Source organism: Anopheles coustani, chromosome 2, assembly GCF_943734705.1.
Source record: "Anopheles coustani chromosome 2, idAnoCousDA_361_x.2, whole genome shotgun sequence".
Taxonomy (NCBI): Eukaryota; Metazoa; Arthropoda; class Insecta; order Diptera; family Culicidae; genus Anopheles; species Anopheles coustani.
The window spans coordinates 57,977,932-58,001,780 of NC_071289.1; the positions used below are offsets into that span (position 1 = coordinate 57,977,932).

The 23,849-nt window shown below is 43.8% G+C and overlaps 4 protein-coding genes across 8 annotated transcripts; 2 read left to right on the top strand and 2 right to left on the bottom strand.

The window, feature by feature from the left end:
- The first annotated feature begins 3,346 nt into the window (after nucleotides 1–3,346).
- Nucleotides 3,347–5,593, top strand: LOC131266789 (dnaJ homolog subfamily A member 4-like). The gene has a single exon (XM_058269435.1). The coding sequence runs from the start codon at nucleotides 3,569–3,571 to the stop codon at nucleotides 4,766–4,768; it is 1,200 nt and encodes a 399-aa protein (XP_058125418.1). The 5' UTR covers nucleotides 3,347–3,568; the 3' UTR covers nucleotides 4,769–5,593.
- A 127-nt stretch (nucleotides 5,594–5,720) lies between these two features.
- On the bottom strand, nucleotides 5,721–7,279 carry LOC131266791 (retinol dehydrogenase 13-like). The gene is made up of 3 exons (XM_058269436.1): nucleotides 7,113–7,279; nucleotides 6,762–7,028; nucleotides 5,721–6,692 (listed from the first exon to the last, which is right to left on the bottom strand). Exons 1-3 carry the CDS (start codon nucleotides 7,187–7,189, stop codon nucleotides 6,041–6,043), a joined length of 996 nt encoding a protein of 331 aa, XP_058125419.1. The 5' UTR covers nucleotides 7,190–7,279; the 3' UTR covers nucleotides 5,721–6,040.
- Nucleotides 7,280–7,671: 392 nt separating this feature from the next.
- On the bottom strand, nucleotides 7,672–8,489 carry LOC131266795 (protein FAM136A). Its single transcript, XM_058269442.1, has 3 exons — nucleotides 8,304–8,489; nucleotides 8,024–8,215; nucleotides 7,672–7,952 (listed from the first exon to the last, which is right to left on the bottom strand). Exons 1-3 carry the CDS (start codon nucleotides 8,388–8,390, stop codon nucleotides 7,803–7,805), a joined length of 429 nt encoding a protein of 142 aa, XP_058125425.1. The 5' UTR covers nucleotides 8,391–8,489; the 3' UTR covers nucleotides 7,672–7,802.
- Nucleotides 8,490–9,415: 926 nt separating this feature from the next.
- On the top strand, nucleotides 9,416–22,309 carry LOC131266780 (zinc finger protein 260-like). Of its 5 annotated transcripts, XM_058269419.1 has the most exons (16): nucleotides 9,416–10,256; nucleotides 12,531–12,686; nucleotides 13,557–13,695; nucleotides 13,760–13,837; nucleotides 14,193–14,276; nucleotides 14,699–14,782; nucleotides 15,191–15,274; nucleotides 15,543–15,626; nucleotides 16,035–16,118; nucleotides 16,665–16,748; nucleotides 16,848–16,931; nucleotides 17,383–17,466; nucleotides 17,833–17,916; nucleotides 18,230–18,313; nucleotides 19,227–19,437; nucleotides 19,857–22,309. In XM_058269419.1, the coding sequence occupies exons 1-16, from the start codon at nucleotides 10,242–10,244 to the stop codon at nucleotides 20,707–20,709; spliced, it is 2,292 nt and encodes a 763-aa protein (XP_058125402.1). In that variant the 5' UTR covers nucleotides 9,416–10,241; the 3' UTR covers nucleotides 20,710–22,309. The 5 variants fall into 5 exon arrangements, with proteins under 5 accessions (XP_058125402.1, XP_058125403.1, XP_058125404.1 ...); XM_058269420.1 differs by lacking the exon at nucleotides 17,833–17,916; XM_058269421.1 differs by lacking the exon at nucleotides 14,699–14,782.
- The last annotated feature ends 1,540 nt before the right edge of the window (nucleotides 22,310–23,849 follow it).

Sequence of the window (23,849 nt, forward strand, 5' to 3'; positions counted from 1 at the left end):
TCAGTGTATGTAAGACACTTTCTGCATCCATCACCATTTTTACGCGGAAACTCCAATTGTCGAAGTTTCCTTCACCGCTATACCGCGGAATACCAAGAATAACTTTTTCCATGGTGACTGGGCCCATAACCTGTTGTGATATGTGCTCGAAATGAAGCCGAGAACAGCTAGCATGCGACTACAACGTTTTATTGAAATCCACGTTCTTATATACAAAGCTCATGAGACCGCGTTCACACATAGTTGTTGTGTTTACGTATTCGGATAGTTCGGTACTTGAGTTGACACGTTAACATATTCGAGATACGCGGAAATTCGAGATACAGTCTGTTCCCGAGTTACGCGGATAATGGGGACCAGAGAAATCCGCGTATCTCGAATTTCCGCGTATCTCGAATATTGCTTGACACATAGTTTATACTAGGAGTTAAGAGATCGAGCTCTTGTGTACATGTATCATAGAATATTCAAAATTTTTCTTTGTTCATTAATATGAATGCAATGCAAACGTATTCAAACAACATAAATTGCAACAAACGAAATAAAAAGCGTAAGTTATGCAAATGTGTAATTTACATATTTATTCGTGTGGTTGTACATCTCAGGAATTTAAATCGATGTAATAAACCCAATCTACTGTCAAATTTTGAAAACCGCGTATCTCCGAATCCGCGTAAGTCGAGAACCGTGTAACTCGAGAACAGACTGTACGCGGATTTCTGTGGAACGCAAAAACCGCGTAACTCGGGAACAGACTGTATTGTGCATTTTGATTTTTAGTAAATTTAAGATATCAAATAAGTTCCAGCTAACTTATTGCTCCACATCTATTATTTTTTAAAATGCTCTCGTAGTTCATGACGTTTGTTTTGTATTTATTATAACACTATTTATTCGCTTGCCTCGAAAATCTATGTGAATTTTTTGCTCTTGTCAACCGCAATATATCGGCGTGATGTGGATCAAAGTTGTATATCACTTTCTTAAAGAAATTGTTTAAATTGAAGTTCATCCAGTTCTTTTGCAATTCTTAATTCACCAAAAAACATTCAAACAAAAGCTAATAATCAAAGATCCAAACATTCGATGTATTGCTTGAAAGGGGCCGCGGGCCGGATTCGATATTCTTGCGGGCCGGATGTGGCCCGCGGGCCGTATGTTTGACATCCCTGGTGTAAACCAATCAATGCCGGCGGGGTAGGCTACATGAAGCCCCGGCCTAGATCCTTGTCATCCTACTGTTTCACAATTGTGTCTGAAGCTATGGAAAGCGCAATACAGGCATTCTTTTCGAATATTCGAATGCTAACGGTTTTGTTTAAAAGTACATTACGGTTTAAACTAATCATGCGGTGGAGGTTGAATGCGGGGATGTTTACATATTACTTAACCATGTAAAATATACTGCAGAGGATAGACAGCAAGAACACAGCGAGCGGACTGCGCTAGTCAACCGAAAAAGGGAGGGGTGGTGGTTTGCTATAATTTTTTTTGAAATAAATGGGGCCCTTTATGATTGCGTAGCCAAATATTAACGGTCCACATAAAGATTCAAATAATAGTAGGACGAAACTAAAAAAGTAATATATCACAAATAGGGGGGTCCGCGACAGCCGAGCGGTAGCGCCGGTTAGAAAATCGGCCCATGAGGGCCGGGGCTCACCAATTCGACGGTGTGGGCTCGAATCCCAACCGAGTCCGAACCCTCCCTTGTTTGAGAGGACTGACTATCCACGTACAACAGCGAAAAAAGTCTCGTAAACCCTTAAATGGAGCAAGAAATGACCAAGAGGTATTTACGCCAAGAAGAAGAAAAAGATATCACAAATAGCATACATTTAGGAATATCGTCACACAAGTGGTGTAACCACAGCCGAAAAAACGAAGGCCATGGTCTCATTTACTCTTTTACCGCTTATACCCTTATTAGACGAGGAATTTATCTGTCATATTTTCCCAGATGTTTTCTGCCAAACGCGTTTGATAGAGACATTCCTTTCTCAAAATTAAGGGTATTAAGGTAAACTTTGTGAGCGAATGTACCTAAAAGAGGGTGCCCATGGCGCAGCGGTAGCGCGAGGAAACACCACACCACAGGTGTGGGATCGAATCTCGAGTCTGTCACCCTCCGGTATTACGAACGGCTGACCACCGATCTATAATATACCGTCTTTCGGTCACACAAACTCTCTTCGGAGAGAGGCCTTGTCCCACTAGGGGATGTCGTGCCACATAAAAAAAAAAAAAAAAAACAAATGCCGTTGTGTGAACCGTTTGAATTGAATGTCTCGTTAAATTAAAGATATGGTTATACTGGAGCAGATATACAGCATGAACTCTTTCATGCATTACTTGCATGAGTTTATGAAAATTTGGCTGCGCTCGCTGTGGGCGCGCCGCAGTTTCAATCTAATTTCGTAACTCATTGGTTTATGCTGTCCACCTTGCCAAGTTTAACCGATTAGTTCAAACCATTACAGCTTCTAACGGAAATCCAACGGTTCAAATATTCAAACTGAAATGATGTGCCCCCTGTTGCATAACTTTCAGGCGCAAACGTTGAATAAATGATTACGATGCGACGAGTAGGGGGCCTCATTTGGGATTTTACCCAGAATCAATCACTTTGTCTTTACATTGAAGTTGAGTCAATTCAGAGCAAAGAGATTCAGAGAATCTAATCAAATTTCAATCAATTCAAATCTATTCGAATCCCAATCGAAACAAATCTGATTCGAATCCGTTGAATGGGATCCAAATCTTTAGAATCCTCGAGTCTTCCGATCCCGATTCTGCCAACACTTTTGCTGTTTCCGAAGATTGCATAACCAAACAAAGATGCAACATAGTATATTAACTTTTCAACCATGAAAAGGTGAAGTAATTCACATTGATGAGTCTCAAATGAAGCGTAAAACATCTTCACGGATGCTTTGAAAAGGCTAAATGCAATCCGTTTTGTTTGCCAAAGTGAAAAAAAACCATGCGATGCGTCATTGTTCAGTACGAAAAAGACTCGTTTGCTTAGTGATGGGAAATGAAGGTGATCGGAGGAAGTGGTTCGGAACTGGACTATTTTACGAAAAGGAGCGGTAGAATCACAAAAGGATTTACGAGTATCAATGTACTGAATGTTAGATTGCTTTTATTTATGCTTGAAATTAGAGTATTAAGAGTTTATATCAGTTTCACACACTTTTAATACTCGAATTCGTTGATGTTATCCCGATTTTATCGAAGTAAAAACCTTGTTGGTCTCCTATCTATGGAACTGAGTGCACCGCGTTCTCAAATCGATTCTTCTCTCTAGGTACATGACCAAGTACACCCCTCGAGTCTATCTCCTCATACGCGATTGAACACGGAACGACGAGCAGAATCGTGAAAATTCGAGAAGAAAAAAGGTCGAAGCGGCCGTCCATTCCCAAGTAGCCGTTTTCATTGCATTGTGTCAATCAAGTCAACTGTATTTTGCAGCTTTGCCACGCGTGAATTGCATCAGAATCTTTCTCAGAAAGCATAGAATCCAAGCAGCAAAAAAAACTAGTGAAAAAAGCAAATAAGAAAAATGGTGAAAGAAACGGGATTCTACGATGTGCTTGGCGTTAAACCAGGTTGTTCACCCGAAGACCTGAAAAAGGCGTACAGAAAGCTGGCAATGAAGTACCATCCTGACAAAAACCCGAACGAGGGAGAGCGCTTCAAGCAGATCTCGATGGCCTACGAGGTGCTGTCCGACCCGGAAAAGAAAGCGATCTACGACGAGGGTGGCGAAGCAGCCATCAAGCAGGGCGGTGCTGGCGGCGGTGGCGGTTTCCACAGCCCGATGGACATTTTTGACATGATCATCAACGGTGGTATGGGCGGCCGTAGGGAGCAGCGTGGACGTGACTTGGTGCATCGACTTACCGTTACACTGGAGGATCTGTACTGTGGAGCAACCCGGAAGTTGTCCCTGCAGAAGAACGTCATTTGCGACGGATGCGAGGGCATCGGTGGTAAGAGGGGCACGGTACACAAGTGCACACAGTGCCAAGGTACCGGTATGATTACCAAGGTGCAGCACATCATGCCAGGTTTCTTGCAGCAGAACAAAGTTCCGTGTCGTCCCTGCGCCGGACAAGGCGAGGTGTTCGACGAGAAATATAAATGCAAAAAGTGCGACGGTCAGAAGAAGGTGCGAGACAAGAAGATACTGGATGTGCACATCGAAAAGGGAATGCGCAAGGGCCAGAAGATCGTATTCAGCGGCGAGGGAGACCAAGAACCGGGCCTGCAGCCTGGCGACATTGTGATAGTACTGGAGGAAAAGGAACACCCGATCTTTAAGTGCTCGGGTATGGATCTGTTCATGGAAATGCGGCTAGAGCTGTCGGAAGCGTTGTGCGGCTTCACAAAGGTCATCCAAACGCTGGATAAGCGGAATCTGGTCATTTCGACGCGCCCCGGCGAGGTCACAAGGCACGAGGAAATCAAGTGCATCCTTGAGGAAGGTATGCCGCGTTACAAGAGCCCGTTCGAGAAAGGACGCTTGATCATCCAGTTTTCGGTCGTATTTCCGGACTCGATACCGGTCGATGCGGTGAAGCTGCTCGAACGATCCCTACCGCCGAGACCATTCGAGGAGATCCCGCAGGACGTCGAAACGGTCAACATGGTTGAATTCGATCCCGAGCAGGATTCGCGCAGCCAATACAAGAACGCCTACGAGGAGGACGAAGACGAGGGCGCTCCAAGAGTGCGGCTGCAGCAGTGTGAATCGAGCTAAGTTCGTTAATGACGCTGCTCTCTTCCGCTCGGGCACAGTGTGTTTGTGACTGCGCACAGCGACCTAGATATTGCCGAATGCGGCAGAAGCGCGCGGGTAGGGACGAAGCCACAGCAGTGGGAGAGGTATTGGGTGGGGATGGATTGTATTCAGATTATATTTTTTTTAGTTGTCCAGGATCATTCACTAATATCCACAAAATTACAGAACGGTACGCGAATGTACTCGTATTCCTTTTTCGAAAATCATTTGAATAAACTATTATTGGGCTGTTTGGACAACGTAGCCGCAGTTAACCAAAAACTAAAAGACACATGGCAAAATAAAACAAACACATTAAATGAGAAAAGAACAAATCAAGCGATGTAGACGCAACTGGAACGGCTATTAGATGCACAGGCAAAGGCATCCAAGGACCTTGGAACAGAGCGGTAGAACCCAAAATCACCCTAACTACCAACTAGACGTAAAGTCAATATTATTTAAAATCCCCTTTGCACCATATTTCCATAACAAGCCACAAGATTACCGAACCAGATCATTACCCTAATATAAAACGAATAGCATTCGCATTGGTTCCTTCGAATAAGTGCAAGCAGTAGACACAATAGCAGATACGCGACTGGAGACTGTCTAGTATCCTTCCATTTATCCCATCTATTGGCTGAAAATCATAATGCTCTTGAAACCTACGTTTACCAATTGACCTAACTTTCCGTCTCCGTATCTTTTTTTTTCCTAGACAAGAAAGTGTCTTTCCATTGTACCGTCTTTGTACGTTTCATACGACAGAAACGAAATAAAATTTCATGTAGCAAAAACAGGCGTATTTAGTAAATCGAGTATCTGTGAAAGAAAGTGTGGCATTTGCTTGTGATATAACATGCCACTCCTCATGCCGTAATTCCAACCGACGTAGTGACATTTTAACGTAGACAACAAAAACTGATTTTTTTGCCATTTATTTTAGGTAGAAGAACGTTCGATATGGGTGGAAATTATATAGCAATAGTCTACCACTACCAGCTTATTTGTCTTCTACGTGTGCAATAACAAAAACAGAACATATGCAACGTTTCAAGTAGACGTAATAGTTATTTTCGAACATTCAATAGAGTATGCAATATCGGTGATCATAAAAAGCCGAAACAGTATTACTGCTGCCTAGCCTGATGCCGATTGGTTAGAACGGTCTGATTGGTTGCTTCGTTGATGCTGCTTTGTCGTAAAAATAACAATATCTTTATCGTTATTCATACGAAGAATCCGTTGTCAGGAAACTGCCGCGGTTCCGGTGAGTGTGCCCGTCCACTTCTCACTAACGGCCCACAGCCATTTGGCCACTCGTTCGTCCTTCGCTTGCTCAGCAACATCTTTCGGGGCGCAATCGCTAAAATACTGACCGGTCACCTTCTGCAGGTCTGGATCAAGTGCGGCATAGAGCGTTGTTTGTGCACCGTACAGGGGTGACTTCAAGAACGGCCACACGAAAGGTTTGACAAATACGGCCGAAAACCAGCTGTTGAAAATGCCCATGTGTCGCATCAGCTCCGTATCGACGATACCAGGGTGTAGCGAATTCACCGTAACACCCGTACCCTCCAGCCGTCGGGCGAGCTCGCGCGTAAACATTACGTTTGCCAGCTTACTCTGCTCGTAAGCCTTTGCCTCGTCGTAGGAATTTGCGCTGTTCAAGTCTTCGACCGCAATACGACCACGCGTGTGCGCCAAACTGGACACAACGACAATGCGGCTGGGCGCACTAAGCTTCAACTGATCGAGCAGCAGGTTCGTCAGCAAAAAGTGGCCCATATGATTGACGCCGAGCTGCATTTCGATACCCTCTTTGGTAAGCGTGCGGGGGCAACGCATCACGCCCGCATTGTTAATCAGAATATCCAGCCGCGGTTGCTCCGCTTTGAACCTACGAACCAAAAATTAGCATTTACCATTACGTTGTTACATAATGCAAACATCACCCTTCATGGCTTACTGTTTCGCAAACTCCCGGATGGATTGCATTGAGGCGAGATCACATTCGCGGCAGTACACCTGAGGATTTCTCGTGTCCAGGACTATCTCCTGACGAGCTTCTTCGCATTTCTTCATGTCCCGACATGCCATGTACACATGTGCACCGCGGCGGGCCAGTGCATGGGCAGTTTCCTTCCCGATGCCGGTATTTGCTCCGGTAACGATAACCACCTTGCCATCTGCCCTTACATCAGTCTTCTGGAAGGACGCACCTTGCATGTAATCCCTGCAAGTATATACACGAGCATTACAGTTAGTATACAGTTTTTTGGGTGCAAATTTTGCTTCTGCCTTCACAAAAAATACTTACTTCAACAGGACAGTGCCGCCAATCAGCGAACCGATAGCGCTCGACGCTAGAATAAATTTGTTGCGAAATATCGACATTTTGCAGAATGTTTAACAAATTGTTTCCCCTCAAATCAAACCATTTAATTCATGTTTTCTACTTCTATCGTCTCGAAGATGACGAATGAAGGAGAAATCGATATTTTTTGTTTACGAATCGCAAGGGTGATACCGTGTTGCCAGAAGGTATTCAATCGTATCATTTCAACAAACGACTTTTTTTTAAAAAAAACCTTTACCATGTAAACGCAGTTTTAGTGCAGAAATGTTCACTTTCCTTATGATATCAAACAAAAAGGATAAGTGTGGTTAATATCGTTCGAAATTGATTAATAATTAATAAAATACATGGTTCCGCGGGTTCCGGGACTGCCGAACGAAAACGCCGGTAGAAAATTCGGCCTACGATTACGTCAAAGAAAAACAACATAAACAAGTGAATTTATCAACAGCTAGCTGAATACATCTATTAATTAAAAGCTTATGAGATCGCACAAATAACGTATCAACACTATCGCCTCTACATTGGGAGATAAACTTTTCTTGTTTTATTCCGTACAAATGCAAAATAAAAATGCTATACCGAAGAAACATTGCACAGTTCGAAGAACTATCAAAAAACGCTTAGTTCGTTTGCCTGTAAAACGAATGTTTACTGAGTTGCCCGGCTTTGTAGAACTTTCCGCATGCTGGAAAACATATTTGGCAGGATAGCCACATGCTTGTCGACGCATTTTATCGCGCAACGTTCGAATTCGGCAGTGTACTTGGCGATATCGCCCTCCGAAGGATTGGATCCCATCTGCAAAACATAACAACAACAGTATTATGAATTAAACCCGTAAGCATCATCCTATCTGGGATGAAACATACCTTATCTTTAATAGTGTCATTACAATCCATAACACATCGCTGAAGACGGCTGTTGAATGAATTAATTTCGGTTTCTACGTGCTGTTGCGCTCGTTGGGCAGGAATGGAGCAACGTTCAACGCACTGTTGCACAGTGTCCATAGAAGAATTTGTATCCTTGCAGCACCGGGCGGCACAGTCGTGCATATCGGCCTTCAAAGAAACAAAAGATATTGGAGATGCACATCAGTACGATGGAGCATGGAGCCGGCAAACTAGAAACGGTGCATTTGATATTTACTTGCATTTTACGCAGCACATTTCGGTCGAGATCGTCCAGTTGCTTCGTAATCTCCATTTCTATCCGCTGCTTCTGTTGCTCAATCATTTTGCAGATTCTGACGAAATTCGGTCCGTTTTTTCCTGAGACAACAACTTTGGTGCCGCTATATTTGCCGATTTCGTTGAACTTGACAGCTATATTACATCACACAAGTTGAGCGACCCGTTGCAAAGAATGTAAACAGGCGAAAACAGTGCTCAAGTTCATATAGCGGCGAAATTGTTTCAATCATTTTTTTTCTTTTATTTCATGCTCAGGTATTCGTGGAGAAAAATAATAGCTGCTCAATAGCTTTTAAGCTATTTTTTCTCCTTTATTTCGGGGGTCGTTTTCTATAGTTATTTATCTTCATAAACAACGTGGTGTACTTTCAATGTTTCACCACGTGGGCATCCTGTCACCTGTCAAACATCGATCCTGTGAAGTGAGTGAAAACATCTTCGTCTGTATATCTTGGGAATCAATGTTCGCCTACCGATAGTATGACCTTTCGCAAAATATCCTAGAAAATACCGTGTCTTTCTGCCTTGGTTGCATTCACTAGAAAACGGGTTAACTTTCATAAAAAAACAACAACGTTTTCGATTCTTTGCGTACGTACTGCATTGTTAGCAGTTTATTCATGTGGTCCTGGAAAAACTACAGCGTTCCGCTATACCGTTCAAGGTTCTTAACACCGAGTTGTACTCGTTCAGAGTAGTGTTGTGCTTAATGAATCTTTTGACGAGATTCATTCAGATGGATTGATGAATCTTTGCGGGTTCGAATCGTCCAAGTAATGAATCTTTCATGGATCTGTCTCGAATCTCCACGATTCTTTCATTGACGTGGACCATGCGACAAAAAAAAACAAACGAGGTCCCTCTACCCATTTTAGGCTGATCACTTTTCCTCAGTTAGTCGACGAAAGATTCATGAATCCCTAAAACGCAAAGAATCATTAAAATCCATGAATCTCAATCTGATTTACACAACTCTAGTTCAGAGGCATACACAGCAAAGGTGTGTGATCATGCTGATCGAGCCGACGACGACGTGCGTTTTTTGAAAGCTGCCATTGCAAAGAAGAAAAGAAGCCCGTGCACACGCAGGAAAGCAGTGCAAGAGGTCTCTCGTTTTTCCTTCGATAGCTCGGTTTTTGGGTTTTTAAGTTTTTTCGTTTCATACTGCCGGCCTCCCGCAAACGGCGTTAAGCCATTGTTTCGAGCGAAAAACACTGCCAAACGCAGAGGGCTCGGAAATCGGGAAAAATCGTCCATTATCCTGTACCCGGCGACTCGGCCGACCACCATCACCACCACTACCACCACGAGAGAACGGGCAGCAGCTTTCCAAAGTGGCGGTGCACGAAAGACCGAAAAACGAGAGACCACACGGGCTTGGTTGAGTTAGAGAGAAAAAAAAAGTGTATTATTACCAGATTACCAGATAGACTGGTAATCTATAACCTACCACATTGTAAAGGCAAACTTCCCCCCCCGGCTGACGTAGCGCGTGTATTAGCTCAATAAGTAACATTGTAGGCAGGGCCACACAGAGCGAGTGGTGTTGAAAAAGGACGCACCAGTAGTGCCGCATCCGGAGCTGCTCGCATGTGCCCTCGTGTGTCCAAGTGCGTTGTGTTGTGCCGTCGTCTTAGTCGTCTGTAGGTGACCCGTTCGCCGGACAGGAAACAAAGGAGTCGCGAAAAACGGAACAACATATCGTGCTCCAAACCCGTGTCCCGTCTCCTTCACAACGTGTGCACCACGCAGGAAGTGGTAACGCGGTCCTTCTCCCCGGCGGCGCACCCACCTCCACCAGCACCACTATCTTCATCGCAGCTGTGATATACTCGCTGTCCGCTCCGCATCTCTGACTGCTCGGGTGGCTGTTCCCAGGAGTGAGCCGTGTACCATGTTCTACCCGCTGGTGAGTATGACGTACATGTCTAGTCTAGTGTGACGTTATATGCGAGATCATCTTTTGCGCTGGCTGCGGGTCGATTTCGGGGTATGAAATGGATCGACACGTTTTTTTTTTTTCTCCAACCGGGAAAAGGTATCAAACAACCTGTCGGAAGACGACGGTGCAGGCGGCGTTTCCCGTCGTCGTCGTTCCCGTGTAACTGCCATCACTCATACTCATCCGGTTCCGCCGCAGAACGATGGCGCTCGCTGTGTGTTGTCGCGCGGTGGCTGCGAAAGGCGATGGAGCGAGCAATGGCGATTTTTTTTACGTCTACCATTTTTTTCGCTTCTCTCGCGAAAACATACCGCTGCTCCATCCTGAGCGCGAGAGGACAGCCGAATATTTGTGCGTGCAAGGCAGGAACAGCAGCATCGTGCGGCACGCGGCAGCGGCGACGGTAACGGCAACGGTTACGACAGCAGCGGGCCCGCTAACATCAACCTCGGTTGCTGTATGTGTGCCTCTGCGAGCCGCTCGCCAGCGCCGATGCGGCGTGTGTATGTACGGGCTGTCCTGTGCGAATTGCAAAAAAAAAGGCAACGAAAACGAGTGCGGGTGCAAGAAAATGTGGTTTCGCGAATATCGGCGCGGCCCTCCAACCCTCCGCGTGATGCTGAAAGGAACATGAAGAAGAAAAAAACACCCCTGCAAACCTCCCCGGGTCCTCTTCACGTCCAACAACGGGGGTCGCGAATGAGAAAAAAAGAGGCCCTCCTCGTTTTGCCAAATTTTAACCAATCTTCGCCGACGCGCTCTCGTGCCTTAACTGCCCCCGTAAGGGAGAAAGAGGGGATGTCTTGGTTGTAGATCCCTAGTCCCCCCACGGGGGCCTGGATAGGGTGTAGCGCCTTTCCTTGGGGTCTGCTTGTGCTGTAAATGGTATGCCCACAGCACACCCAAAGCCACGGAGTTGTTTCCGCAATTTTTTTTCGCACACTATCTGGTTTAGTTTCATTTTTTCTACTTTTTTTTTTCTTTTCGCCTTTCTGCATCCCCACGCCGTTCGTACGCTCGATTCGCGAATTTTTGGCAATGTGATCGATTCGCCACGAAACCCCCTCGAGCAGTGGGACTGCAAACGGTGGGGCAGAAAAAAATCAGAAAAATTAAAAAAATATACATGCGAGAGCGAAAGCGAGAGAACACCATGGAAAACGGCGAGAGCTGGATTTTGCGTTTGCCAAAAATGAAACATGAACAAGAAAAAAAAAATAAATACGCCGAAAGAGATAGGAGGTTAGGTTTTGATCCGAGGCGCACGATTTGAGGAACGAGATCGAGTAAAGCAAAGGGTCAAACATGTAGCATAGCAACAGCAGCAAGTCTAGCACTGCGTGGCACCACCGAGAGGCTCCGTCCATAGTTGAGTCCGGTTTCCGGTTCCCTCCTAGACGAACCCCGGATGGACCGGGGATGGATACCGGTCGCGATGATCCACAGTCGCACCAGTCGCGGTAGCGTTAAATTTTAAATGAAAAATTTATTCTCTGCCCCACGGGTCGCTGATGTTTCTATGCATTGCACCGTACACATGAATAAGAAAAAAAAAGAGAAACGCACACAAAGTTGCTCTACCATCGTCGGCATCACCACTACCATCGAGCTCTCAGGTCCCTTCATCCGTTTATCCGATAATAAAAAAAAAACCTTCGTCCTTTCGCTGCCCACTACACCCGCCCGACATTTATTTCGATGCTGCTGCTAGCAAAGGGCTCTCGCGATGCTCTTACAATGGTTGCTTTGCTCCTCTTCATTTATGCTTTCGCTTTCGTCATTCCTTAGCGTGTTCCTATCGGCTTCTTTTTCAGTCATCAGTATGTGTGACGGAATTTGGGAAAGAGGGATTTTTTTTTCTCACTAAAAGATTTCCAACATTCCGTCTAACAACACATTTGTAAAGGATGTAAGTTATGAATGGTTTGGATTCTACAAGCTAGCACCAGCAACCTTTTTAGCATTTATCCGGAAATGTTTGGCCAAATATTTGTTCAATTATGGCACATTCGATTAAACGTATTTTTGGAAGTCCCTTATCTTACAAACGTAAAAAATAGTTGAAGAAAGTAAACACTCAATCGAATGAATGAATTCACGGTGTGGCTCCTTCTTAGAGAGTCAATCATAGGTGGCTGCAATAAGATTAAAAAAATCCTTATCAGAAAAAGAAAATACGCCTATAATCGAATTAAAATAATCTGTTGACGCGAATCCCCCATTTGTTTCACACCTTTCCAGCAAACCACATTCGAGGATGGTGAAATCGAGCTGGGTCGTACGGAAATGCTCAACCACGATCAATTGACTGACAATAAGCACTCGTTGGCCTTGTCCCTCTCCCTGGGCAATACGCTCATCAATCTCAACAAAATCAAGTGTCCACAATGTCGGAAGGTAAGTCGTGTATAGTTGGTCCGCTTTGTTTGGAGCCTTTCGCCATAGTACGTCCTTTAGAACCATAATAAAATTCTCCCACCTGTTCCGAGCAAGGGTCTCAAGCAAATGGTTTTAAAATTTAAGTGTTTAATTGATCTCCGGTATGCTTGTGGTAGCATATAAATTGCATTCTTCGTCCCATCGTGTACCACAATTGTCTTTCCCGAAAGCAGAATCAACCCACTGAACGAGTTTTCCCTTTTAGTTTTTTGGTCTGGAAACCAGATCCCGATTCTGGGACGCCTTTAGGAATAGATCGCTTGGGCAGCGAGAAAATACCCCCTGTAGCATCGAAAAGAAGTTGGTTGAAAGAAGAATTAAAAATAACAAACCTGTTCCTGGTTGTTCCTGTTTTCCCCCTCCCTCTACTTATGCTCCTTCGCTTCCCGTAAGCGATCATCGGTTGATCTTTAGCTCTCCTGCTTTGCGCAGGAAGGTTCAGGTTTGACTTATAGCACGCCAACAATCGTTGCTCGTGATGGTTTCAGCTATTTTAATCCTTTTCAACGGTTCAGCCTTTGCTGGGATCGGTTCCTAGTGGGGGATATTTTTTATGAGAAAAAGACGTTACCTTAACGTGCTGCTGCTCACCTTGTCCTGCTATAAGAGAGAGCATAATAATGCCTCGATCTTACCCTTAATAGCTGTCATTTTTTGACCAGAAAAAAATAGTAAAAGATAAGATCTTCAATTTAAAGTACAATTGGTCCTTGTTAAATGGACAGTTAGGTGAGCTTCACAGGCATTTAAAATAATCAACCCGCAAAGAAGCATTCGTACCGTCCGAAGTACAATGTTTGTATTCTTCTGATTTCCCTCCCTTCGCAGCGTTTTGATACGATGGAGGAAATGCAGCAACATCGGACGAAGCATCTGACGGAGAACAAATTCAAGTGTGAAATTTGTAGCAAAGAATTTCCCAGCCATAGTTCCATGTGGAAGCATACCAAGGCGCACACTGGCGAAAGTAAGTTGTACTCACATTTAGCAAAGTCGAAAGTTATTGATATACTCTGACTCCTTTTTCGCAGGACCTTTCGTGTGCCAGATATGCAACAAGGGCTTTACTCAGCTAGCCAACCTCCAACGACATGATCTCGTTCACAATGGTAAGTTGGCCAGCTCGGCGCAATAGATTTTGTAGGTTCAATTCCGAATCCGTTAATTTGGTAATGATGACAACTTACACAGATTGGTCACAATATAGCATTGATGACATTTTAAAAGTTTGGTTCATACTGATGCCTAACCCGAGCAGCATTAAATCGGATGAGATGGGCATTATTCAACGGTTAATTAAATATAATATTGCATCCTAAACGAGATCATGTCGATGTAACGCCAACCGCATCCGGTTAATGCTACTCGGAAAAGTTTACCCTTATACGATTTGAAAAATTGTGCGACTGACTGCTTCCAATTATGTAATGCGGTACTAATTCTACCATCTTCTCCAACTCCTAGGACTGAAACCCTTCAAGTGTCCGATTTGCGAAAAATGTTTTACCCAGCAGGCAAACATGCTCAAACATCAACTACTTCATACTGGTAAGTAGTGGCAATCGCATGGGGTGGCACTTCGTATATCCTCAATTAATCAAGCGATGGGAACACATTTTACAATCGCTACTACACGCTGTCACTTACGGTATCTATAAATAGCGATCATATTTACTTCTGTCGTTCAAACCTGATTCTACTCTGTGGAATGGTCATTCGGAAGATTTTTTTTTCTCATCTTGCTTATTCCGATGTGTCATGGCAATGAGGTAGATTAACTCACTTCTTTCTAAAAGAGAACTGAAAACTAAAAATTTATTGAAAAAAAAGGATACATTTTTTAAAAGCCACAAAAGCTTTCAGAACTCGAGAGATGACTGTGCTAAACCTGGGTTTTACTCTTGCTCTCTTGCCCCGATCCTTGCTATCGTTCTCTACTTTTTTTTCTCTAACCCCATCTCCAATTGCAGGACTTAAACCATACAAATGTCCCGTGTGCCAGAAGGCATTTTCGCAACACGCAAACATGGTCAAACATCAAATGCTTCATACAGGTTTGCCAGTTTTTTCCATTTTTCTTTTCTTCTACCTCTACTTTCACTTACTTTGCTAGTCAGTTTTGGATCCATTAACCCCTTGTGCTCGATCTGTTTTCGCACAGCTAAAGTTTTGAATTCCGATGTTCTTTTTATTTCAATTTCAATGTTTGTACCATTGTACGTACCCTTAATCAAAACCATCCCGAATGCCCTTTATTGGTTTTAATGTGCGTAGTTTATTTGTTGAATGGTGAACCATCTTTCTGATCTAGTTTATTTTTTCGTTCTCATTCGTTTTCTATTCTTGGTGTGTACCATGACTCATCCATCGCGCGACGTACTGGTTTCCTTTGCCCACGTGCGTATCTTCATTTCGGCGACGAACTCTACTCGCGGTTCCGGCTGGCTTTCCCGCGTACAAAGGTCTGAAGCCTTACAAGTGTCCAGTGTGCGAAAAGGCGTTCACTCAGCATGCCAACATGATAAAACATCAAATGCTGCATACCGGTAAATTGTTTCCCCATCATTGTGCTTGTCCTTTCCCTCTAAAATCCTTCATCGGCGGAACTTTCTCTTCCCGGGGGTGTACATTATCATGATGACAACTTACACAGTTTTGTCACAATTGCTTATTGATGATAATATAACGTTTGGTTCATACTGATGGATAATGTAGGGAAGAGAAAATGGTACGTCTTTCATTGTTTATCCTTTTCGATTAGTTTTATTTTTTCGCAAATTACCTTAGCTAACACGATCTTCTCCCAATTTCCAGGCCTCAAACCATACAAATGTCCGGTCTGCGAAAAAGCCTTCACTCAGCAGGCAAATATGGTGAAACATCAAATGTTGCATACTGGTAAGTAATACAAGAAACATTCCAATTGCATTATTTCCACGATTCACATCATTTCGTGTTTGTTATCATAGCGCCATGTAGAATGTATGGTTTTCCCTCTCATGTGCTGTGCGTTCAAATGTGTCCGATGTCCCCCACAGTTTCCCCCCATTTTTATGTTTCCCGTTCGTGTTCCCCCCGCTGTATGTTTGTGTTTTTGCTATCACTTCACTGATCGGTGGTTTTTCTTATTTTCTTCTCTTTTCCGATTGTGCTTGGCAAAACGTGCATCGTGCTTGCACTTGGTTGCACTACCGTTCTGCCTTCTCTTCTTGCTCCTCGTGTCCATGCCATCTGTCCCGGTCGGTTTCTTCATGATGTCCCATATCGACCGGCTATTATTGATTGAATGCGTGAACAAACGCAAAGGTGTGAAGCCGTACAAGTGTGGCACCTGCGGCAAGGCCTTCGCTCAGCAAGCCAATATGGTCAAGCATGAGATGCTTCATACCGGTAAATCCTAGCGTGTAGTTGCATCACTTACAAACAAAACCAACGCTGACAGAGGATGTACAGTCATTTTGGAGTATACACTTGGTATCGGAGCTAATCTCCTTGTAGGAATTCATTTGATCATGTGCCGAAAACAAATAGGGAATGAGGAATAAGTTGCGACTAACAAGAGTTATTAAAGCTGCCCCTCATTTTAAAGACGGTTGTTCCATATGAAAAAATTAACAATAAAGACATTTATTGATGTACATTGCAATTTTAATTTGAAGAAGAACATCTTCAGCCAATTATAAACCCAATTGAATTTCCCCTTTTTGTTAGCAGTTCTAAAATGTAAAATGTTCTTTTTCCTGATTGTTCGTTTAATCTTTTGTATGTATCCTGTTTTTACTATTTTGTGATGCATCAATAAATTACATTTTTGCCTGCCTCAAAATGGCCTTCAATTTGCCCATTCTCACAACATCATTATCATTTTATTTTGCTTGCTTTAAAGAAAGAGAGATATTTTACTACATGTTCCATTTTTATTTGTTTGTTTTACAGGTATTAAACCATACAAATGTCCAACCTGTGGCAAAGCGTTTGCCCAGCAGGCGAATATGATGAAACATCAGATGCTTCATACGGGTGAGTGGATACCGCCGCCCAATTCAGTTCGGTGGGGTGGCCATTTAGGTTTTCTTCGAACCTGTACGAGTCTAATCCTTTTATCTGTTCATCTTCCAGGACTTAAGCCGTACAAGTGCAGCACTTGCGACAAAGCATTCGCCCAGCAGGCCAACATGGTCAAACACCAGATGCTTCATACCGGTAAAGTATTCGTTAATAAGATAAACATTTACCTGATACTCATACCTCCATTCCTGTCATGTGTTTTTTTTATGTTCTTTATTGAAATTAAAACATTCCAACAAGTGGTCCGACCATTTGTAATTAGCACAAATGTGCCCTCCTTCAGCTGTAGATAGAAACGAAAAAGCATCAATATCAAGTTTATAAACAAAGACGACGCCTTTACTGTTTGCAAAAAATCGAGACACAAACTATTGTGGTTTATGGTACGATTGCGATCGTATGTATAAACTGTGGATGTTTTCCTTGCCATTTGGCCTGTATTCACAACACTTCCCACCAAATTACACACTCTCAAACACACACACACACACACAAACAGAACCTTGTGTTAGACTCCTGTACTTTTCCGTGTACATGCCTTGGTTCTTTTTAGTAATGTCCCAACATCCTCCTTCTCGTCTATTAGGTTTAAAACCGTACAAATGTGGCACCTGTGGCAAGGCATTCGCCCAACAGGCTAACATGGTCAAACACGAGATGCTTCACACCGGTAAATCATTTTTTACTACTTCTATTTTACCTCGCTCTTTAGTCAATTTTCTGTTGTACTTTCTTGTTATGTGTCACGCTTAAAATCTCTGTTTTCGGACACGGATTTTACTGCCGTTCCTTAGCAAGTCTGTGGCTCAGTTGCAACGAGTTGTTGAGTCGTGTCCTTTTTTTTCTCCTTTTCATTTATCTCGTCGATGGTTTTATCTCTCTTTTTTCCATTCTCTCATTCTATGGCACACCGCGGCGTACGTTTTATATATGCAACGCACAAAATCACAAACCCGCGCCCTTCTTCTCCGGTGAAACGAATGCTTCCGTTTCCGACTCGACCCTCGTAATGTGTGTACCTGTCCCCCCGGCTCAGGAGTAAAACCGTACAAATGTTCGGTTTGCGATAAAGCCTTTGCCCAGCAGGCAAACATGGTCAAACATCAGATGCTCCACAGCGGTAATACACATTTTTGCGATTTAATTTACTTCCACCTTCCCGTCCCAAATTAGCCTGCTATTATCCCCCCTTGGGTGTTTGTTGCGTCTTAGTTAACACAGTTTGGTAGTTCTGGTGTGCAGCAGCATGCGCTGTATTCTATGATAGTCACTTCAAACAAGCATAACAGACTATGAATTTTCATGATTTTTAATTTTGTATTTCTATTTCTCGGTATGCGCGCCGTAATCGTTGGGTTCGTTCTCGTTGGGTCACCACGCGACTGGGTAATGTACGTCCACATTCGCCTACATCGCCATCTTCCCGTGAGCAGGAATCAAACCATACAAATGTCCAACCTGTGACAAAGCATTTGCCCAGCAGGCCAATATGGTGAAGCATCAGATGCTCCATACCGGTAATAATATACTATTTCTCAACCCTTCTGTGCTTCAACTCCTATCTAATCCCCAGTTGATGAAAGATTCATCCCTTTTTTAACAAATGATTTACCGATGATGAGTATCAGATCGTGATAAAAGTCGAAAGTAGGGAAAAATGTGGCAAGATGCCCTGCCGGTGGGGTAAAATGCACTGGCACTTCTTTAGCTCAATCAAGCCATTTAGAACAAATTGAATTAATTGGATATGTTCATTGGCGTGTCTCATACATGTGAATTTCAATAAAACTAGGCAGAATACAGCGAATTATACCTGAAATCATCTAAGATTTCCCTCCAAAAGTTTAAGCTTTAACAAATGTTAAAATAAAATATAGCAATCAAACTGACATGGTACCTTTATATGTTACTTAACGAATATTGCGCATAATTAGATTCAGATTCCTAGCATTATAGTTGTGGAGACAAAAATCAAAACATTCTCATCAGAGGGGAATGTGGATCTGCTTATGTGTGGCAGAATGTACTGCTGTAAATGTTAGGGAACACTTAAGTTTTCCATACTTATGCTGAGTGCGTTCGGCCTCACTATCTGGGAAATTTTGGCCCGCAATTTAAAATGTCGCGTGGAAAAGAATGTTCTCAAAAATCTTCGTTCTGTTAACAATTTAAGATTATATAAGGCTAGCCAATCGATTTGTGAAAATTTGAGGTATTTTCCATGAATGATCTGTGATTTCGAAATGGTTTTTAAACATTCAAGAAAAATTGCGGTGCTTAGCAACATTTGCTTAATTAACTTAGCAGATGAAAAACTCGATTTGATGCTCATCCGTTTTTATTTGATACATGTTTGTTCCGTGACAACAATCCTAGTTACCATCTACTTTTTTAATGCTTATTTTTACCTCTTTTTTCATACCCTCGTAGGAGAAAAACCATTCAAATGCAAAAGCTGTGATAAGGCTTTCTCGCAACGTGCCAATTTGAAGAAACACGAAATGGTACATCTCGGCATCCGGCCACATACCTGCCCCCTGTGCACGAAGTCCTACTCGCAGTATTCGAACCTGAAAAAGCATTTGCTCGTCCATCAGAAGCAGGCGTTGAAGCAGCAGCATCAAAACGGGCAAGTGATGGTGTAAGTGTCAGCTGTAGAATTGATTTCTCTTTTCCATTGAGTAGGATAAGGGTATTGGCTGATGCACAACACGAAGGAAACCTTTTACTGAGAACTTTATTTATTGCGGCGACATCATTTATTGTTACAATTAGATGTAATGTATCATTTGATATCAAACATGTTGAGTATTTGTACTCTATGCCCAACGTTTAACACGATTGCCAATTACTAGTACCCTTACCCTATAGTTTAACACACAGCCTTGCTTTTTATGATGACAAATTTCACAAATTTCCTATGTAAACATTGAGGAATAATTTGTTTGGTTCATTCTGATGCACATAAGGTGCATCCAAATTGATAGGTTCGATACGGTTATTGATTGATGGTTAATGATTTTCTTTTCTTCTCTGCTCTTTTTTTCGACCGTGCACTAGCATACTCTACAACTGCCAAACGTGCAAGATGCAGTTCGAAGATATTATCGAATTCGAGCGGCACACAAAGCAATGTGATATCAACAACGGCCAGCAGCAGCATAGCGTGAAGCTGGAGACGATCAAGAGCGAAGTTGACATCGATGGCAGCTCGAGCTCTGGGATGCAGCAGCACCTGGCGACGTCCAGCAACGGTAGCAATGGCAGCGCGATCAACGTTAGCCAACCGCAGCAGCCGCCCCCAACGCCGATGCACATTCCATCGGCCATCCTTACCTCAGTCATTTCGTCGTCGATCGGTGCAAACGTGACTGCACATAACCTTCCACCGACGGCTCACTCCTCCCACGTGTCTCACGTGACCTCTAATGGGGGCATTCTGGGCGGTATACCGCCAGGGCATCCTCACGCTCAGCAGCAGCACACGCCGCCAGGTGTGTCACTTTCGCAGCACATTTCTGCTCACGTCCAACAGCAACAGCAGCAGCAACAACAGCAACAGCAACAACAGGCCCATCAGCAACAGCAGCAACAAGCAGCTCATCAGCAGCAGCAGCAGCAACAGCAGCAACAACAGCAGCAACAACAGCTCTCACCGGTCGGTAGTAGCCACCAGCAGCATTTGGTGCTGCAACAGCAGCACAACCTGCCGATCCATCTGCAGCAGCAACTGTCGCATCATCTGATCGCGTCACACCTGCCACACCATCAGGACCATGCGGCGGCCGCCAGCGATCTGCATCATCAGGTGAATTTCCATCACCCGCACATCTCGCACCTGCCGAACATATCGCACAAGATCCTGTCGCCGCTGTTCCACATTCCGCCGTTCAACAATAACCACAGCACATAATGGAACGCGTGCAAGGGAGCAGCAGTAGCGGGGCGACCGATTCCGGTTAGTTCTGCCACTGGTGTATCCCTTCTACCCACAGCAACGATGCTACCAACTGCAACGCCAATGGCGTCAATGCTGCCCCCCTGCGTCGTGAAGGCGGAAAGGCAGGAGGAAGAGGATGGTGATGCCGCCGGAGGGAGTAAGTAGTAGATCCGGTGAAGGACTCATAAGCTGCACCTTTTGCTGGTGAAACAAGGTGGCCATGGGACGTGTTTAATGCAAGCTTGATCTATCAATGGAAACACAATGTTCTCTAATACTCAGGAGAGGGGGGAATGCTACTAGGACGCACACGAAGCTGGCCCGATCATGCCACAGGTGGTTTTTTTATTGGGAATGCACAAGGCGCACTCCAGTGCGACACAAACACCCACACTCCAGTTAAAACAAAAACTCCCCCGGTCAGCTTCAAGTAGGTAATGTGTGGTCCTGTATTTTGTTTTATTGTCCTCGTCATTATAAGCACTACGGTTACTATTATCCTTGATAGAGATTTTACGATTAGGACAGTTCTCTTTTAAAATGCCTGCCTCTACTACTGCTGTACGCACGCATGTACACTCGCCACATCGCGAGAGGATCTGGATTGTTGAGAGGAGAGTAAACCCCGCGGGAAAGAGTAGGGAGGGTGTAAATCGCATCAACAGCACGTCGCGCACACATCCTAGCTATAGTATTGTCAAGTCATCATGTTATCGTAATAAGGTGTAGTATCCGTTTAACCCTCCCATCACGGAAGGGTGAAGAAGACGAACTCTGCAGCTGTGTATAGATATGTTATATGTATATTTTTAACACACAAAGAGAAGTAAACGCTTGTGCTGGGCGCGTTTAAGAGCATTGGGGCCGCATTAGATTTTAAGCAGCAGTTATAAAGAAGAAGGGTTGATCCGAGCGAGAGGGGAATTCGGGATGCACTTCTTGTGATAGGCGCCGGAGATGTTGACGTTAGTATACCAGAGCGTGTATAGGAGAGTGGCAAGGCAGAACCCACTTCGAAAGTGTGGTTTTGTTCTGGTTAAGTACAGGGCGGGAGAGAGATTAGAGACGAGAGTTACAGTAGAACGCAAGTGTGATAAGATGAAAGTGTGTACGAATTTTGCGCAGGAAGAAAAGGTGTATTAAAAGTTACGGTGGAACCGATGCGCCCCTTCTGGACAGCAACAGCAGCAATCCCCGGCGCTCTAGGGTTTTGGTGTGTGCCACGACTAGGTTGATCTTTTCCGTTTTTTTGTTAGTTTGGTTTTGCTTCTATGACGCCTTTCGGCGTGACAGCGACTTTGTATACTCCATATCACCATTTCCAACCCGGGTGAAATATTGTTTTTTTGCTTCCTTATTATGTACGAAGGATTCGAGGAAACAGAAAATCAAAGGAAAGCATCTAACGGTGTAAAAAGGGATAGAAGAAAGGGCAACTGTTGTGATATAGATTACCATATATAGATTGAACACACAATTTTACCTATACTCGTAACTTTTCGATCGTTTCGTAACCAGTGACCACTGGTTTATTAAAATGTTCTTTTTTTAAATATATATACATATACATATATATTCCCGTGTCGCGGTGTGTGTGTGTGTGTGTGTGTGTGTGGAGCAGATTTTCGACGTCATTCGGAGTGGAAAGGAAAAGTGTGTGTCAAACGAAAAAAGCAAATTAGAACGAAAGAAGACTTAATACAAGAAAGATTTGTGTGATAACAATGGCTGCGCGCGTGGTGGGGTTCTGTCCGACTGGGATAGGATTTTCATTTTGATTTGGATCCATGGGACGTTTGAAAAATATGGTTGAAGGAACTTGGACGAAATCCAAAAGTTTAATGCGTAATACGTAGTACTGAAATTCGTTTGTTCGATTCATTAAGATAATTTGCTACCGTCTCTTTTACGTAGGTTTTCATCAACCGCTTCTAATATCTTCTCTAAGGAGGAGGAGGGGCTCCGCGACAGCCGGGAGGTAGCGCCGGTTAGAAAAGCGGCCCATGCGCGTCGAGGCTCACCACCTCGACGGCGTGGGTTCGAATCCCTATCGAAACCGGACCCTCCCCTGTTTGAGAGGACTGACTATCCACGTACACAAAGGGAAAAAAGTCGTGTAAGCCCTTAACACTCTGACGTCCGGATACACGCATAGATGTAATGGCTCCGTATTAGTTTGCATCCGATCACATCATTTTGGTGTGCTTTCAACGCTGTCTCCTGACACGCACCACAGACTACTGAATGTAAACAAATATCAAATGGAAAGTAAACAAATTACACAGGGCGCGTTGCTGTTCGTACGTAAATTCTAATAAAGATTGAAAAAGAACGATCAAACAGGGCGGCCAGATACGGAGGAACTAGTGCAAACGCGCGCCGGTCGTAAAGCGTTGCAACACCGTGAATTGTGCGGACGTCAAAGTGTTAACGGGCAGGCATGACCAAGAGGTCATTACGCCAAGAAGAAGAAGACGGAGGAAATTATGAAATTATTACATTACGGTTTTTAATGTACTATTGCTTTCCCAAATTGGTTTCAATGAAGTTTTTTTTTTAACTTATGATCCGGACTTTTTTTATGGCGTGGTACTGCATAGGACGGCGTAGGATTTTAAAAAAATTAAATGGTTAAAGAATCAGATATTAGGTTAGCATTGGAATTTCAGTTTTTTTAAGTCACGTAACATAACGCGCCACCGTTAGCGACGCCCTACGAAGCAAGAAATCTCTCAAAAGTCAACAAGAAGGGGATCTTAAAGTCGTATAAATAACCAGACATAAGAAAAGTTTGTGACCAGCATATGCAAAATCATAAAACGATGGGTCTATTGACCATAAAAATTCTCGCAACCATCACTGTTAAACTTCCTCATTAATACTAGTCTCCAGATCGAACCAGGCCGATCGGATATGATTTGTGGTGTATACGGCTCGAACAGGCGCGAAACATGGCAATTTCCCCTCAGCTTGTTTGAAGGACACGAGAGAGAGGGAGGGAGACAACTCAGATGAATCTACAGTAAGCCAATGGACAGGGATAATGAAAACTCAGGAGAACGACGCCCACGGGCGCAGGATGTCATATGTCAAGCAAACATTACTGGTGTCCA